The sequence below is a fragment of the Parasteatoda tepidariorum genome, chromosome 3, assembly GCF_982258835.1.
Source record: "Parasteatoda tepidariorum strain Cologne lab strain chromosome 3, Ptep-v5.0, whole genome shotgun sequence".
In the NCBI taxonomy this organism is placed as follows: domain Eukaryota; kingdom Metazoa; phylum Arthropoda; class Arachnida; order Araneae; family Theridiidae; genus Parasteatoda; species Parasteatoda tepidariorum.
The window spans coordinates 82,320,559-82,338,502 of NC_141757.1; the positions used below are offsets into that span (position 1 = coordinate 82,320,559).

The following is a 17,944-nucleotide window of genomic DNA, read 5'->3' on the forward strand; positions in this document are numbered from 1 at the left end:
TGAATTAAATACAAAACAGTGAGAAACTTAGCAACAGAGAAACAAAGAAAAAACAATGTTAAATTAAATATGATGAAATATTTTTCCCTTTTTATAATAATAAAGGCAAATGAAAGTTTTTTGAAAACAGAGAAAAATTATTTCTTTTTTAAAAGAACAACTTTTACTAGAAATATAAACTTTGAATAAGATGATTTGAAATTTAGTTTAATGCATCATAGCTATGTTTATATTTAAGAACAAGTTATTATACATGCACTTTGTAATTTTTATACTTTCAACTATTGAGAAACAGCAGTATTATTGAATAGTGTAAAATTAGACAGTATCACCAAGAATAAAATTAACTTTACATAAAAAAAAATTAAGAGTATTCTTGAAATGCTAAAGCATGTCTTTTTATTTATTTTATTTTTTCATTTGCTTTTAGCTTGAACTTTGACTACGCCACATAAATAAAACAGCAAGACAAAAGCTATATAGATAGCAAAAATTTAGTACAATAAAAATATACATATAAATATGTAAAAAAAGAAAGCATTTTATATTTTTTAACATAATAGTGAACACATTTAAAGTAGACCCTTGAATTATGAGCGTGGTAATTTAGCAATGTGAAAGTCTTGTCATAAAATCAAAAGTTAAACTGGATAGTAATTATCGATTTTAAAATTTTTCTTAAGTTTATCAGATGCACAAGTCTAGTATAATCTATTAATAAAGTAAATATAATGATAGTTTGAGTAAAAATGCAAGATGTTTTGAAATTTCAGAACAATAAGAATATTGTATGAATGTGAACTATGTAAACTTAGAAACAAGTAAATGCAAGAAAAATTAATTTTTCTTGTCTATGTTTTATAACTGCTTTTTGTTTTGTTTTGTTACAAAGACTTCATCCTCTGTGTGTTGCCCTGACAAGTAGTGATGCACTTAGGGTGCTTGAAACATGCCAAGTTATCAACCACCATTCCCTTTCAATTATGAAAAAGAAGTTTCTTTTCTAAAGTGTGTTTTTTGAACTTTTCCTTAATTAATTTTCTTAATAATTCCTTTATTAATTTCTTTTATAAAAGTTGCTAGTTAAAAAATTTTCATCAACTATCGTGACAGTTCGTTTTACACAATTTCATGATGTGTAATCGAATTTCAAACAACATTTTTCTAACACTGACGAAATATTTCCACTTTAATCATTAATTATTTTTATGAACTTAAAGATAAATTCAAATGAACTGGATTTTAAGTTTTGTTTTAGATAATATCCATAAATTAATATAAGCATAGGTAAACTAATGATTTGACCTTTTGTAGGAATAAAGAGGTTTCTTAAGCTCACACCAAACTGAGAAATATCTTCTTCGCTGCAATGGATATCGTCATCGGTATTTTCTTTATTATCAGAAACTACATTGACATTATTTTCAATGTTGAAATCTTTTGGAATGAACTGCAAATTGGGGTTATGCATGTGCACTCTTCCAGTTAATGTGTAAATGTAACAGTTGCTGTATAATCGATTCATTTGAAAACATGAATCAAATTTATTTTTTCTCAACAAAGGCATTAACACCTAAAAATAAAATTAAAAAATTTATTCTAAACATGTAAAAAAATTAAGACAACATAGAATAAATTAAATATGTATTTAAAGACACATTTAATTTATTTGTTTTAAAATAAACAATAGGTAACATAGAAATTATGTACCACAGTACATAGATAGACAGGATAGTAAAATAAATTATTGGTTACACAAACATCACTAAAATATGGTATAGCACTCAAATTTGTAATTTCATTTGACCATAAGACAAATAAATACATTTAATTAAAAAATTTCTAAGGCTCATACTTGACCCTTTTCACATATTTTACTTTCAAATTTTAAAAGATACATTAATCAGTTAAAGAAAGCAGAATAATTTATAAAACATACACATAGTTGCAAAAAAGTTTTAAGCCTGGACAAATAGCTGTTTTTCGACAAAATTTTCATTGGAAATACAAATTTTGGCAGGATGAAATAAAGATTTATTATAGCTTTTAATTTTCAAAATATAACAATTTGTCATTTTAAAAAAACTAAGTTTATTTTTTTGGTCTGGGATAAAATCATTAAATAAAGCCATTTTAATAAATAAAAATTTATATTTAGGTATTAACTAAGAAAATGTTCAAATGACACAAAACCAACAGTAATATTTATTTCTCAAGAAACAAATAATTATAAAAGACCTTTCAACTGAAGTTATTATCATTAAAATATTATATTTAAATTGAAGTTGATCAAAAAATGTGGATACATACACATAAAACATTACACTTAAAGAAAAAATAAATAATAAAGAATTGAAAAATTTTAATTTCTAATCTTAAAGAAAATAAACAACAATAATCTGTAATTTATAACAAATAATGATAAAAGTAATTTTATAAACAGGCATGATTAATATATGATCTAATAAATATATAAGTATACACAGACATGGATAAAAACCAATATTACTTTTGTTGTGGCAAAAGAGAGTCTTCTCCAATCAAGAATTGCTTTTGGAAGAGGATGTAAATGCATTATTTTTTCCAAACATTCTTTGTTGGTTTTGAGCTCAGGTGGAAGCTTCCTACTACGAGCAGTGGAACCAATACCTAAATGTCTTTGAATTTTAGGGCTGTCAGGTGCTAGATCAATGTTTAGTTTTAGTTCCTTAAATAAAATCTACAAAAAATAAAAAAATAAACATATATACATGTACAATTTAGAAAAGGTACTCAACCACAATATACATTGGAATTATGCTATTCCTCAACTGTAATTTTATTGTATAATAGTGATGTGATGCTGCTTACAGCAGCCCAATCTGTCGTGGCAGGTGATCATCTTCTGCCAAGAGGCGCAATAGAGATGTTATAATTTTACCCAATCTGTAAAAACCTGTGTGGGTTTTTTCATGATTGCATTTTATTATTACCCAATTCGCTCTAGATATTAAGTTTATAATAGAATAAAATATAAATTACATAGATTAAAATACAGCAGCTTTTAATTGGTGAAATGCTTGTTCTGATGGATTCCTTGTTGTTGGAATACTAGAGCTTATTCTAGAAGTTCTCTTTCCCTACATATAAGATAGGATATAATAACACAGTTGGAAAAGTAATGAAATGCAACATTGCAGAAGTAAATTTTATGTGTTAAAAATTTACTTTAAAAATTGCTGTATTTTATTTGAATTAAAATAAAAAATTTATTTTTTCACTTAAATATTCAAGTAGTTTTTCATAATTCTAAAACAGAATAGGTAAATCCTACAAAAGATAATTGGAGTGTCATTATTAGTGGTTTATCCTTAATCAAATTAATGGTATTTATTAAAGCAGCAAGGCTTACAATTTATTTTGGAAAAAAAAACCTAATTAAACCCATAAGAAAAACCCAGGTTTCTTTTTACAACCCTGGGAGCTACATGCTGTTGTACAGTCCATAAGAATGGCAGCTTTATCTTCATTATCCATTGTTACTTACTCTAATCCCTACTGTTGAAACTGTCAACAAGAAACTTGCTAATTTTCAGGCATGCATAGAGCATGGTAGCACAACATATTTAACTGCATCAGAGCTAAACTCATATAAATTCAACTAATTGGATGACTAACTCTAGTACACTCAATCTCTTACAATAGATGTCATCAGGAGATTAATTAAAAATCACATTCAAATTTTTTAATGACAATGAGCAAAATACAATTTGATCACAACACAAACTTCTACTCAAAAGGCACAGAACTGCACTGCGACAATATACATTACAATACACAACTATAAATTTATATATATATATATATATATATATATATATATATATATATATATATATATATATATATATATATATATATATATATATATATATATATATATATATATATATATATATATATATATATATCTTCTAGCAAGTAAAATTATTCTCACATTAGCAAAAACTAGAAAAAGAAATAACGAAACAAACCCTAGATATATCCCTTGAAGATGATATATTAAATCGTCTCCCAGCTATCTGATAGGATTTGTCCAAAACATCTTTTTGTTTTTTCTGTAAGTCTTGCAAATATGCAGCTGCAAGGTCATAATCAAACCCTAATCCATTTTGCTCCATTTTAGCCAAAGATAACGCAGATGGCATTTCTATGTCTGCAAGAAGAAATTAAATGTATACTAAAAAAGCACTTTTATAAACCTTTTTTTTTGGTTTTAGATGGTTGATGTAGGTTGTAGATACTTAAAGGAGTATATATTCCACATATTCCATAAAGAATAGTATATATTCTTTTATTTAAAATTACCAACAAGATTTTGTATATCTTTCAATGAAGTTTATACTTCTATTACATTTAAACTTTTTTCTAATAAGAATCACCAAAAACATTAATTAGCAGATTTCTTTAAAACAGCCTTAATATTAATAAGGTCATAATTTTAAGTAATTTTTAGATAATAAAATAGTTTCTAAAATATTCTGCAATTTTTAATTCCATGGAAATATGAAAATAAAAAACAATTACGTCATTAAATTCCTAATGGTATAAAATATTTAGATACTCAACCAAATATGTAAAAATTCTGAAATTTCTGACATATACCAACAATTTTACAAAATAAAAAAATTCCTCATGCATGTGTTTTGCTGCAACAATATAAGAAAACAATTTTAAAAAAAAGGGATCCTTTAAAGATCCTTCCAATTTGGAGATTCTTGAAGAAGTCAGCTTTTATGAAAGATTCTTTTTCTTACCAATTGAGAAAGTTGATGCTTTTATTTGTTACTTATGTTTTGAGAAAATACAATTATCTCCTTTTTTAATCTATTTTTGTTAACAGTAACAGTTTTTATTTTTAAATTATATAAGACATTTAAAAACTAATTCAAGTAAGAAACTAAATATTTTAGATTTTTTTTTTATTACACAACTTGATCACATGTGTGTACTTTTTACGTATAGAGAAAGTAGCACATAGAAAGCAAGGGAAGAAGGGGGAAAAAAAGAATTTTTTCAAGTTCTCTATAATTAACAGTACAGAAAATAGGAAATAAATTTTTTTTAATGTAAATATAAAAAATGCATCTTATTTTGCTCGAAATTTAAAGTGTAAGCAAGAAATGTTTAACTAGCTTCACATAATTTTTCATTGCTTAGAAATGTGAAAATGATTAAGTTAAGAAACATATTTATGTTCTCTAAAATTTTAAGACAAACAAAAGTTTGATACATTATCTGCACGTGCAAAAGTTTTAATTTAATTATTATTCTATGAAATATTCTATTATTATTCTATGAATTATTTCATAAAAATTAAACTTTTAAAAAATAAGAATAAATGAAAAACTTCAAAATTTTCATCAATAACTTTTAACGAGAACTATATAATATGTATCAATATAACATGAACTCATACTCATTACAAACCATAATAAATAAAAAAAAATGTTACACAGAAATAAAAACACAAACATTAAAATCAATATTCAAATAAAATATTTCAGAAACAAAATACTTATTGTAATTACTTTTAAAACAGTTGTACAACTTTTGATTTTGAAGGTCTTTCATAATCTTGACCATCAAATGATATAAAATATTGGCTTCAGTAGAAGATCTTTGTTTTCCAGATACAGAACTCCAATAATTTGATCCCAAATTAATTTTATTGTCCTGATCTGAAAATAAATTAAAATAGGCACAAAATAAATCATTTAATATAAGACATTGCTGAAAATAGCAAATCAAACTTAAGAAACTTTACATACGTCCAAAGATTATATACCTAGATATATTTTACTACCAAAGGACAGAAATCAATTATTCTAAAGTTATCAAGATAATGTGCATGTTATCTAGGATAAACAATAGATCCAAAAATTTGACTCATTAATGAACTTATCTACGAAATCTGCACATTACACAGTAGGTACTCATTACACTGCATTTTACCTACTAGGCACATGTTAAAGGCAAAATAAGAACAATATCAGCAACGTATTTGTACTCTTAAATTAACATAATTTATTCTTTGATATTTAAATGAAGTGGATAAAACCAGGCAATAAACAAATTAGTTAATAGAATAAATCATCAATCAGTTAAAAACTATAATACAAATAATTAAATGGCTTAAAATATGAAACTAAGGAAATTAATGTTTATGTTTTCATAAATATCTAAATGATAGAGTTAGTTTTATCAAAAACTCAACAAATTAGTTAATAATATGAGCGAAAAAAATTTTGAGCTTTAATGATACAAAAGCCAGTAATATGTACATTATCCAGGTAAAATTAAAAGACTATTAATTCTACTCTTGATATCTGTTAAAGTTATCTTAGTTAGCTTGATGATTAGTTAGATAATGTGTGCATTAACAGCTTTTGAGCTTTAGTTGTAATATAAATATATATAATTTAATATGGTTATATTTTTTACCTAATTGTTATTCTTTACTTAGGGAAAAAAATGATTGTATAAAAATACAGTGGAGCCCCGATTTTAAGTTTTTTGTTGTACTAGGGTTAAAAAACGCACAAAGCAGGATAAAAAAACATATATGTATATTTTTCAAAGAATTACATTATTGAGATGAACTACTAGAAAAAATAAGTAACTTTACATGTTTTTTGCTTTAGAATTAAACTTCATCAATATTCCTTGCTAAAGTTTGCAAATTTGCTTTATGGTTTGCATTTGCAAATGCTTCAGAGATTTTGTTCTTTTAAACTCTTGAACAGTGGAAGGTATATCCTACGATATTTTTTGCTAATCTTCATTGTTTTCATTGCTATCATTTGGGGCAAGTATTAAATAAGATATTGAAAAGATGAACAAGTAATGGAATGTGTGCTGCAGTAAGAAGCAATAAACTCCAGAAAGCTTTTTGAAACACATTTGTAATTCATTTTAGTCGACACTGTCCAATGCTGCTGAAATCAAATTCAGAGCTTCCAGAACACTTATTTTTCATTTCGAAGCATCTTGCTGGCCACCAGAATCAAGAAAAAGAAATGATTGCCTAACCAGTTGTTTAGTGTAACGATCTTTAAATGATTGGATAATTCCAAGGCTGAAGCTTGCTGAAAAAAATTACACTGGCAAATTTTACAATTTTAAATTGTAAAATCAGGGCACACAATAAGATTTAATAAAAAAATTTATTACAAGAATTGAAAGTAATTTAAAGTGATAAAATCAAAAATCAGAGGCAAAATAACATGACACACTTGATCAAACAGTTTCACAAACTAAGTGTGATGCAAAAAAATAAAGAAAGAAAGAAAAGGAAAGATTACTGTAGCACCTCATGGTAAAACTTAAAAGTAAACTGTCTGAGGGCATTTTAACACACCATATCTATTACTACACAATTTAAATATAAATGTTTCGATGTTATTATTACATACAAATAAACACTATAATGAAATTTTTGTTTTGTAGTCTTATATAAAATTTAATTATCTTGTAAATTTCATGTGTGTAGGTATTTTTTGTTCTAACAGTCTCTTGAAAATTGTACTATATCGTACTTATCATTATGTGCGAAAAATTTTGGAACTATGTAACTCTTTATTAAAGTTTAAAAAAATGTTGCAGACAAAGATAGAATAACATTTTAAAATACATTTATCTAACACTAATATGCACATAATAATTTTAATTTTAACTTAATGTTTTACTTACTTTGCATATAATAAGTTGAATTGGGCAGATATCTATGAGTTAAATCTTCCAAAGACACAAAACCTAGTGATGGATCAAGCAACCATGCAGCTATAGATGGATCAAGATACGAAATATCCTTGCTAAGATTTAAGCAAATATTGCACCCTTGCCATAATATTTTGTAATAATTAATTAAGTTATAAATAATCAAAGTTCCATTTTTCAGTTGACTGTGAAAAAACTGTTGTAGAACTTTAATTTTATCCTTTACCTCCATGAAAGAGGAACTTTCTACAAGAAAAACGGAAAATAAATCTTTTATTTACACATTTCAATTATGATTTGTCCACACCAATTTTTTGAATATCACGAGTTAATTTTTTGACATACAAACATAGAAGTTGGATTGCACCATATAATTTAGGCATGATATATATACATACACACATGCCTTAATTATGTTCTCTCTCTCTCACTCTATACATATATATATATATATAAGTTAAAAATATAGAGAAAACATGGCAAATAATAAAGATTAATAAAAGTAGAAGAAAGAATTTTTTTTAAAAATAAAATATTTAAAAAAAATATTTAATAAAAAAATATACATCAAAAATGCAGAAAACAAAAAATTAAAAGATATAATTTCTTTATCAGCTCAGACGATTATATCCGCAAAAACGAGTACTACTTTTGGTTATATATTTATATATTTGCCACCTTCTTACTATATATTTTCTAAAATTATTTAAAATTTTTTTCTTCTTTCTTATCATTAATCTTTGTTATTTTCCTTGTTTTCTCTATACTTTAAACTTATTTCATGAGCATATATAATGGTGGCAATCACGTGAGCAGAAAAAACAGACGGCAAAAGATTTTAAAAAGAGCAAATTAATTTTATTTAATCATTATGTGATGATGGCCGAGAGAGAGTTTGTCAAAATCATCGTGCGGCTCTATAATAGGAAAATCTTGCAAAGAAAATCCATAAAATGTCTCGTTTTAGGGAATAAGGAAAATGACAGTAATTGTAATTGGTTTCTTAAATAGGTGGCACGATTCCCACAAAGAGCAAAGGAGAAAATGTCTTAATTTTAATTAATGCATACTTGAACCAAAAATAGATTAAAGGACAGGATGTGAAAAAGTGTGAGAAAGCGTTTCGTTTTGAATAATAAATTAAAAAAAGGATTTACAGAAAAGGAATAACATAAAAAGATTATCCAAAGCTTTTGAAAAATATATATATATATATATATATATATATATATATATATATATATATATATATATATATATATATATATCACAATAAAAACTGTACAGTTCAAAATAACATGTGAAAAAAGATACTTTTTAAAGGTACACCACACACGTTTATAACATGCACCATATTTTCAATAGTTTCTATGTTAGACTTACCAAGGTCATTTGAAATTCTAATGTAAAAAGATGGACCACCACAACATATAGAAATCCCTCTAACAATTATATCTGGATTTATGATACAGCAATTCTTTTCAGTATGTGTATTTCTGTCACCTAACAGAAAATTAGTTAAAATTAATAGTTCTGCAGAATTATAATAAAACAAGGCAATTTAAAGTTAAATAAATAATAATTTCATTAATAATTATAAAGCTTCATTAATTACAACGTACAAAAAAGTATAAACAAATTTAAAACTAAATATTTTGGTGGTTAAAAATCCAAATCCATAGAAAAAAATGTATGTTTATTCTAGAAAGTAAGTTTTTGTGTGTGATTTCTTAACTTAAAATATTGTTTGCCCTTATTAATTAGCATGTTTGAGGTCACTCCCTCGAGCCATTAAGATCGAGTTCTAGAACATGAAGATCTGATCATTAGATCAAAAATTATTCAGGGTGGTCCTTTTCTTTCGGCACACTGTACATTGACAGTCCAACAAGCCATTAAGCTTTATAAACAATTCATAATTAAAGAGAAAAAAAATAGAAATAAAAAAATAGAAATAAAATAAAACAAAATAATGAGAAAATATAAAGAAAAATAATTAATTTTACATATCATTTTCCTTTATTATTTTCCTCTAAACTTTAGAAAGATGGAAGAATATCACGCCAGTAATATAAAACTTTAACCTGCAGTAATGCCCAGCCAACACTTGCAAACAAGTATAAAAATTAACATTATCAGGTAAAGAAAAATTTATAAAATTCTACCCAAATAACATCACAGCAACGATAAAATGTTGAATAATGAAGTAAGAAAATGACGCACCTAGTCCGAATCGGTATGCAAATATTACCCAGTTCTCACTAATGAATTTTCTGAAACATTTCATTTTAATGTGTAAAATAGGTTTGTGAGAGTTGTTTTGAATAATGAATAGAAAACAAAGCTTGGGTTAAGGCCTCAATTTTGAAACTAAATGCATGATGGTGGTAATGTGGCCTATTTTACTTTCCAGACCTGCAGGTACCCATTAATCTGAGTCGACTTATCTATTAGACCTCGAACCCTAGTCCATCGCAATGCCAACTCAGTACCTTAACCATTGTGGCACAATGAGTTAATGAATGACTAAAAATTATATTTAATTTCATTACTTCAGTTAAAAATAACTAAATAATTTGTAAAAAAAAATTTGATGAATCAGAAATAAAAATTGCAATACCTGACAGATTAGGAGGTCCTATAACGTTTCGTTTCTCTTCTAGTTTTTCACATGCAACTGAAAGAGCAAAGTTCGGAACTTCAGCTAATTTTTTCAAAAACGGGATTATTTCTGAATCCGAAATATCTACGGTTTCAAAAGATGGTAGGTCGTTTATTTTGTTGAATAATTTCGAAATATTGCCAATGTTTGTTGCAAGTGATGAACTATTAACTTTCTTGTTTTTGCTAAACTCCTCAGTGCAACAATTTATTTGAGCTGTAGAAGCAGTACTTTTGTAGAAAAATGTATTTTCACGTTTTTTATCGTCTGGAGTGTGAGACACACAATTTAAAGCAGAGCTATCAAATAGGTCATTATCAACCGAATCCAGAATAAATGAAGAAATTTGGTCTACATTCTTATTTACTGGATCATCATCTTTATTGGAATCATTTTCTATCAAAACTGGAATAGTTTCATGTTTTATTTCAGAAAATGATTCAGAAGATCCCCAAGATGTCCAAAATTTAGAATGATTTTCTAGTTTCAAAGAATTATCTTCCTTTTTGTTACAACATAACTGATCGACTGTTTTGGAATGTTCAAGCTTATTTATAGCAACATTACTAATGTCCTTTTTATTTTCTTCAATAGCACTGTGTTTAGGATGAAGTGGAACAGGAGAACTAGATGCACTAATTTTTGGCTTTTTTAAGGGATCAGAAGATGGTGTTCTAGTACTAGCACTTAATCTTTTTGAAAGAGCAGAAAGAGGTAAAGAAGGATGTTCAGGTGCACATTTTTGAGAAATATTAATACATCCTGTGTAGACATCGGATGTTTTCTTAGATTCATTTTCATCAAATGAAAATGATTTGCACACATTTTCTAAGCAATCCTCATCAAATAAATCAGTACTAGTTTCAGAAGTTGACTTTTTATCATTAGGAACAATATCAATTGTTACGGTTTTATTTTCTACATTGAAGCATTTAGCAACAAAGCTATCATCCGATTCAAAAATATCTCCACTAGTTTCATTCACAGTCAATTCTTTATCAGAATGGAGTTGAGAATTGCAAGAATTATTTATTTTGCATTGGTTGACTTTTGTTCTATTTGATACATTCTCTAAGTGTTGATTTCGATTATGGCATACATCAGATATTCTCGACACGCTTAGAGTATTACTATCACGTTCTGCATCCTGTTTTGGAGTACTATGAGTTTGTACATTTGTCATTATTTTTGACGTAATAGTTTTATTTTTTAAATCACAAATATTTTTGTTATTCTCATGATTTTCTTCTTCTATACTAAGTGAATAGTTTAAAGGCTGCTTGAAAGAGTTTTGAAAATTAAAGGAAAAGCTTTCAGCCATACAATCCATTCCTAAATCATTAATAAAGCTATCTCCAATGTTTTGTTTATTTTTCACAAAAGACAGTTTTCTAGAATTCTTTAGAGATGTTTTTTCTAAAGTAATATTATTAACTTTTACAGAACTATCTATAAAATCATCTTCAAAATCAGCAACACCAGATAAATTTTTTTCAATAGCTTTTGTTTTATCATCACAAATAGAAGTTTGGGCAAAGTAAATATCACCAATTTCACATGTTTGAGACAGAAGAAACTCACTAAAAGAAATATTTTTAACTGCATCTTCTGTTTCGAGATTTAATGAATCGAACACATTTTCAATTTCTGTTTGATTTTTACAATGGGTTTTAAAGTCAGTAATATTCCTATCCAGATTTGGTTTAAATGTTCCTTCAGTTGTGATATTAGTCTTTAAATTCAATTCATTTTGACTCACATATGTTTCATTCAATTCATGCAGGAGAAATGATAAACTTTTTCTAGAATCATCACTTTCCCGAAGAGGTATAGTTTCATTTTTAACAGAAGAAAGTTTTTCTGGAACTGGTGATACAATCTGAAGTCGAGAATCATTTACACAAACACTCTCATCATTTAAGCTATTACATTTAATTGAAGATTTAGAATTATCTAATATTTCTGATGTCTTTAATAAATCTACAGCTTCAGTAATTTTATTATCATTGATAGGATTTGCAGAGGTTATTTCTTTGTAATGAGTGTTTTCTGAGACAATGATTTCATCACTAGATGAGTTACTTATAGAACTTTCACTTTGCTTGATTAGATGATTATTCAAGTTACCCCAAGATATTTTATCAATTCCTAACTCCTGCTTAATAAAGTGTCGAGCTTCTTGAATGATTAAATGAGCAGCTTCTTTTTCACAAACTCCTTCTTTTCCAGTAATTCTAATTCGTTTAGTTTCATAACGTTCTAAAGCTTCTTGAGCAAGATCTCCATCTAATTGTTTAGCACTAAAAAAGTTATGATAATTATTAATTATTTCTAAGTAAATTAAATATAAACACCAATTACTAATAATATAAAAATTAAATAAGTCCATGAATGATTTAAAAATCAAATGAATAATTTCAAAATCAAAAGTTAATTAAATTAAAAAAGTTTTGTTAAAAATAAAATTCTAAAGGAAATTTTGTGGAAAAACAACTATAGCTCATTCACCAGGAGTTGGCACTTGGCTTCGCCTTCATCACGTGGTATCCGACGATACTATCTCGCAATTTTTGGGAGAAGGATGTGAATAATTCTGAACAAGGTTGCTATTTGGCAATCGTATGACAAAAATATTTATTTCGCAATCTTTATTTGCATTTTATTTCAAAAAATTTATGATATTTCATTCTTTCGAGTGAATAATTTGTCCTTTTTGAGATATTTTGTTAGAAAAACAGCATTTTTTAAATTTAAAATATATTTAATTGGCTAGAGTTACAAAAGGTATAATAGCAGATGAAAATTTGAAGTAAGTGACTGAAAAAGAATTCTCTGCTTGCCTTTGGTGCGCATTAAGGGCTGTCTCAATTTCAAGAGCGGAGATGTTTCTCCTTTTACTCATGCGCTGAAATAAACTCTGCATCCAAAGGGGGTGGAGCCAAGTGCCAATTCCTGGTGAACGAACTATAGTTCCATATTGTTGTAATATATAAGTGACAAAACTTTATTAGTATTAAAACTTCACAATTAATTAACTTTCTTTTTGATTTTTTAGAACTAACAAAAATCACTTTATTTATTGTATTCTGAGCAGAAGAGTAGAAGTTAAAAATGCAATAAACTAAATAATTTTTGACTCATTGCTTCCATAATAAAAATACTTGAATTGAAAATAATATTCGAAAATGATTTATATAGCAATAAAACACTTTTTTTAAAAAACTGTTTTAATCATTTTAAAATTATTGGATAGGTATCGGAAGAAATATTTAAAAATGTCATACTTTTTTGCATTAAAAATATTTTGTTAGTTTTTATTAGTTAGCCATCAGAGGAAACATTTTAAAAAATCACACTTATCTTATTTTGAGCACTTGCAAGTTATCTTCAAAACAAATTAAATAAACAAAATGTAATTTACTACATTAAATAATTAGCATTATAAAATATCAAAAAATGCACAGTAAAATAATAAATATTTTAGAATAATTTGTTACAAATTTAAATTAATATTAACCTTTCAAAGGAACCCATGTTACACAAAAGTAGAGTTATGTCTTCTTGAGAGGCACTAGCTAATGATGCTACTGTTTCATATCCAGCATTATACAATGCTCTGGCTCTCTGGGCATTCAAAGTTGACAGTCTCACTAAATCACATAACTCTTGTTGTATACCAAAATGCACTCGACGTTGGAAGTGCGAAAAAAGTAGCTCCAAATTGTGCCACTTCAATCGACTGCAAAATATTGTAAGCATTCCTAAAATAGGAAATTTATGTAAGTAGAATTAAAAATATATGTAAGTAGAATTAAAAATTTAGAAGTTTCAATACATGTTTTTATTAGGTGTCATTACAAAATTCTAATAACTGAATACATGCTTATAGTTTTAACTTTGCTAAGTGAAAGATAAAAAGGAATTAAGACCATTTCGAGAATAAGTAAACCATAAAGTTTCCATAATAACAATTTAGGGTCTTAGCAATTTAAAACGAATAATAATTAAAATCAGTAATTTAAATCACAATTTTTTTTAGAAGAAATTATTGGTTAGTATCAAAAAGCACACAAACAATAGTTAATTTATAATGCTTCTAAAGAGATATTTAAATGAAAATAAAACTTTTTTATAATATTTACATATTGTATATTTTTTCATTTTTGTTATTTTCCTTTGTACAAACCAGGAAAGGGAAGTTTTTTTGGCGATTAAAGAAAACCATGGAAAAAAGCCACTCTTGAGAAATAGATTTATTTTAATCCAAGTTAAAGAAATGGAAAAAAACCTTTTTCAAAAAGAAATATTAAACTTAAAACATTTTTTAAAAAAATAGATTATGACTGCAACCCAGCTTAAATAATAGTACTAATTTCCAAGCTATTTAATATATTATTTTTAAATGTGTGAAATCTAAAAAACATCAATTGTAAAGAAAAATTTATTTAAGAAATTTCCCAAGAAATTAAAACAACAGAAGTCATTTATGTAAATGAGTACAGTAAAACCTTATTTTATAATTCTATAAATAACTATTATAACATCATAATAAAATTTTATTAACTCTACAAATTTAAAAATTACATAGTAAACATATTATTCACTACTTACATACAAATCACATATTAAATACAGAATTACAAATGGCACATTAATTTGTAAAATCAAATGCTATCAAATATAAATATTTAAACTTACTCCTAAATAACATGATTTATAGATTTTAAAATTCTTTATAAAACTTAAATAAATATTAAGAATATCTTTTAGTGAAAAAATCTCTTTAATGAGTTGATGAGAAAAATTTTTAACCTTCTGGTATATTAAATTTAATTTGTTTAAGTTTAAGGTATTCTTGTAATATCTGTTGCTAAATAATTATAATGGTCACTTTTAATTTCTTCTATTTCATCCTGTTTCTTTCATTTTGTTCAGTTTTTTCCAGTATTCTGGAAGAAATAGGTTCCTTTTGGATAAAATATACTCTACAACATGTGAAGCAAAAGTAAGTGATAAAATAGGCATTTGTCTGGCATTAGAGTAATTTTTTATATCTTGCATTAGCTGCAAGAATACAGTTGTTGAAAAAAATGCTTTTTAAACATAAAAATATCATATTTTAGTCAATACCTACTACTTTATGTCGATAATGGTGGTTACCATTCAACTTACTAAGAAATGATATAGTATGTCACATTGTAGATTCATATATTATGTCACACCAATTTCAAATACTATTAACTTAACAATGATATGATATTATAATTAATATATTGTAATTATTTATGCAATTTTTAATTGAACAGGTGCATGGGGGGGGACATAAACACATTGAAACAATTTCTTACCTTCCTGCCATAAGTTGAGTCAATTATCAGTTTCATAATTACATGAATTTTAATATAAGAAGTAATTTTATTAGATAATTTAATAGATAATCTTAAATTAGATAATTGTAAATTCCTAATAAAAAATTAGATATTTTTAAATTGCATATTACAATTATAAATTAGATTATCCTAAATTCACAACAAATTGCACATAAATAAGTATAGTTTTTGACACCTTATAATTTTCTGTCAGAATATATCCTTTAACTATTTATACTCCATTGCTAAATTAACTGATTGCAACATAATATTAATAAATGAATCTCTATATTTAGTTGATGAGCAGTATAAAAAAAAATGATTGCTGCCACAAGATAAAAATGAATTCTGTAAATTAAACCCGAATTTGTATGTCGGGACATAATTATGATACAAGTCTAGCATTGATTATAAATATCCACATACCTGCAAAAGTGGAAGTGGACTGCTGCAAAGACTGTAGGATACCACGAGAGCAATCATATTTTTCTGAAACTACAGACAAAGGCAATTCTTGAATGAGATCATTTAGTGCTAATGCTGCATAAAACCTTTGATGAATAGCAACTTTTTGTGCAGTTTTAGGAGAATTTCTGTTAATCCTGCCTTGAACGCCTAACCCTATGAAGGATTCTTGAACACCAACTAATTCACCAACTCTTTTGTATTCCTCGGGAAGCTCCTCCCAAATAGACAAGAAATGCATCCAATTGAAGGATCCCATCTGATCACTGAGGTACGGAGGAGTCACCTTCATTTGTAAAATAAAAACAAAGAGAACAATTTTTTAGAGTATATATACATATATATATTTGTAAATATTATATTATAACATAAACATGTAACAGTAATCTAAATTCACACAGGCCAAAAAAAATTAAAAAATCATGAAATTTTTTCAAACAGTATACACAGAGATCTTCCTAAGAATAAAAAAGGCAGGGCATTTTTACAAAAAGTGCACATTTATTGGGATCAAAGAGTAGGCAAGGTGGGCCGCCCTTAAGAAAAATGCTTAGGGAGAACACTAGTATACATGCAACAGACTATTTTTAAAAAAGGGCAAACGGCTAACTAACAAATTTAAATAGCACCATTTGCATATTATAAAGGTATATTTTATAGGACAGTTTTGCTAGATACTAGATTTAATTTCATTCAGAATAGAAAATATTCATAGTTTCGAGTAACTTTAGTTTCGAGTAACTTTACTTATAAAGCACTAAACAGTCACAATAGTTTGAATCAATACATACAAAACAGTATGAGTTTTATATCAATATTTAATTAAATTTGTAATCAAGCTCAAATCTTCCTTAATTGATTAATTTTAAAGGAGAGTTTCAATAATTTTGAACCAAAAACATAGCGTGCATGCTGCTTAACATTTTTATAAGAAAAGTAATTTAGTGGATGATCCCTTAATTCACCCTTTAAAATTTCTATGATATAACTGTACTGTTGGTTGGAAACACTATCTTTTTTTTACAAAATCAGAAGAAAGCAAGCGTTGCATTATTGTTATACAGTGAAAGCTCCAGGAATGACCACCTCTGTGCAGCAACCACTTCAATTTACGAAACTAAGCAGCAAATTTTTTCCATAGACTTTGTGTTGAAGAAAACCCTTCAGAGAGACCATTAAAACCTCTCCCAGCGATCTGGCAAACCTTTGTACCAAATGTGGGAAACATCAAATAAAGAAACATAAAAAATTAACAAAACAAATTAGTAAATTTAAAATATTGTGAGTGGCTCTTACTTATAAAGCTTTTTTAAAAGATCTCTGAAAAAGATCAACAAATGTTGAGTATAAGAGAATAAGTAGTTAGAGAGCATTAAAAAGAATGATATCAATGATTTATTTTTAAAGTTGAAAGTTAAATTGGAAAGAAGAAAAAAAACTTTCAAGCGAACAAACTTCTACTAACAACTACTACTACTACTACTTCAACAAACACTTGAACTAACTACTACTTCTTCTAAACTTTTTAAAGCTAATTTTTCTGACATAAAATTATATCTAAACTTAAACAAAAAACATATTTGTTTATTTATTTAAAATAGTTCTATCACTCATAATTGGTAAATTTATTTTTACTCATAATTATGGGTCATTTTTATTGACGCAAAGTTTTATTCATCAATCCGGTGTT

General features: G+C 26.4%; 1 protein-coding gene across 6 annotated transcripts in view; it reads right to left on the minus strand.

Moving 5' to 3' along the window:
• The window catches only part of PolQ (DNA polymerase theta), a 120,465-nt gene that overhangs the window by 7,356 nt on the left and 95,165 nt on the right, over positions 1-17,944 (minus strand). For 5 of the 6 annotated variants that reach the window (XM_087159678.1, XM_087159676.1, XM_087159677.1 and 2 more), the window contains 9 exons: positions 16,216-16,540; positions 13,938-14,181; positions 10,379-12,720; positions 9,142-9,261; positions 7,732-8,004; positions 5,571-5,720; positions 4,014-4,195; positions 2,510-2,719; positions 1,306-1,573 (listed from right to left, as the gene is read on the minus strand). In XM_087159678.1, the coding sequence (XP_087015804.1) occupies positions 1,306-1,573; positions 2,510-2,719; positions 4,014-4,195; positions 5,571-5,720; positions 7,732-8,004; positions 9,142-9,261; positions 10,379-12,720; positions 13,938-14,181; positions 16,216-16,540 (4,114 nt within the window). The remainder of the gene's footprint in view (positions 1-1,305; positions 1,574-2,509; positions 2,720-4,013; positions 4,196-5,570; positions 5,721-7,731; positions 8,005-9,141; positions 9,262-10,378; positions 12,721-13,937; positions 14,182-16,215; positions 16,541-17,944) is intronic. The other variant, XM_087159679.1, reaches the window with a different exon arrangement.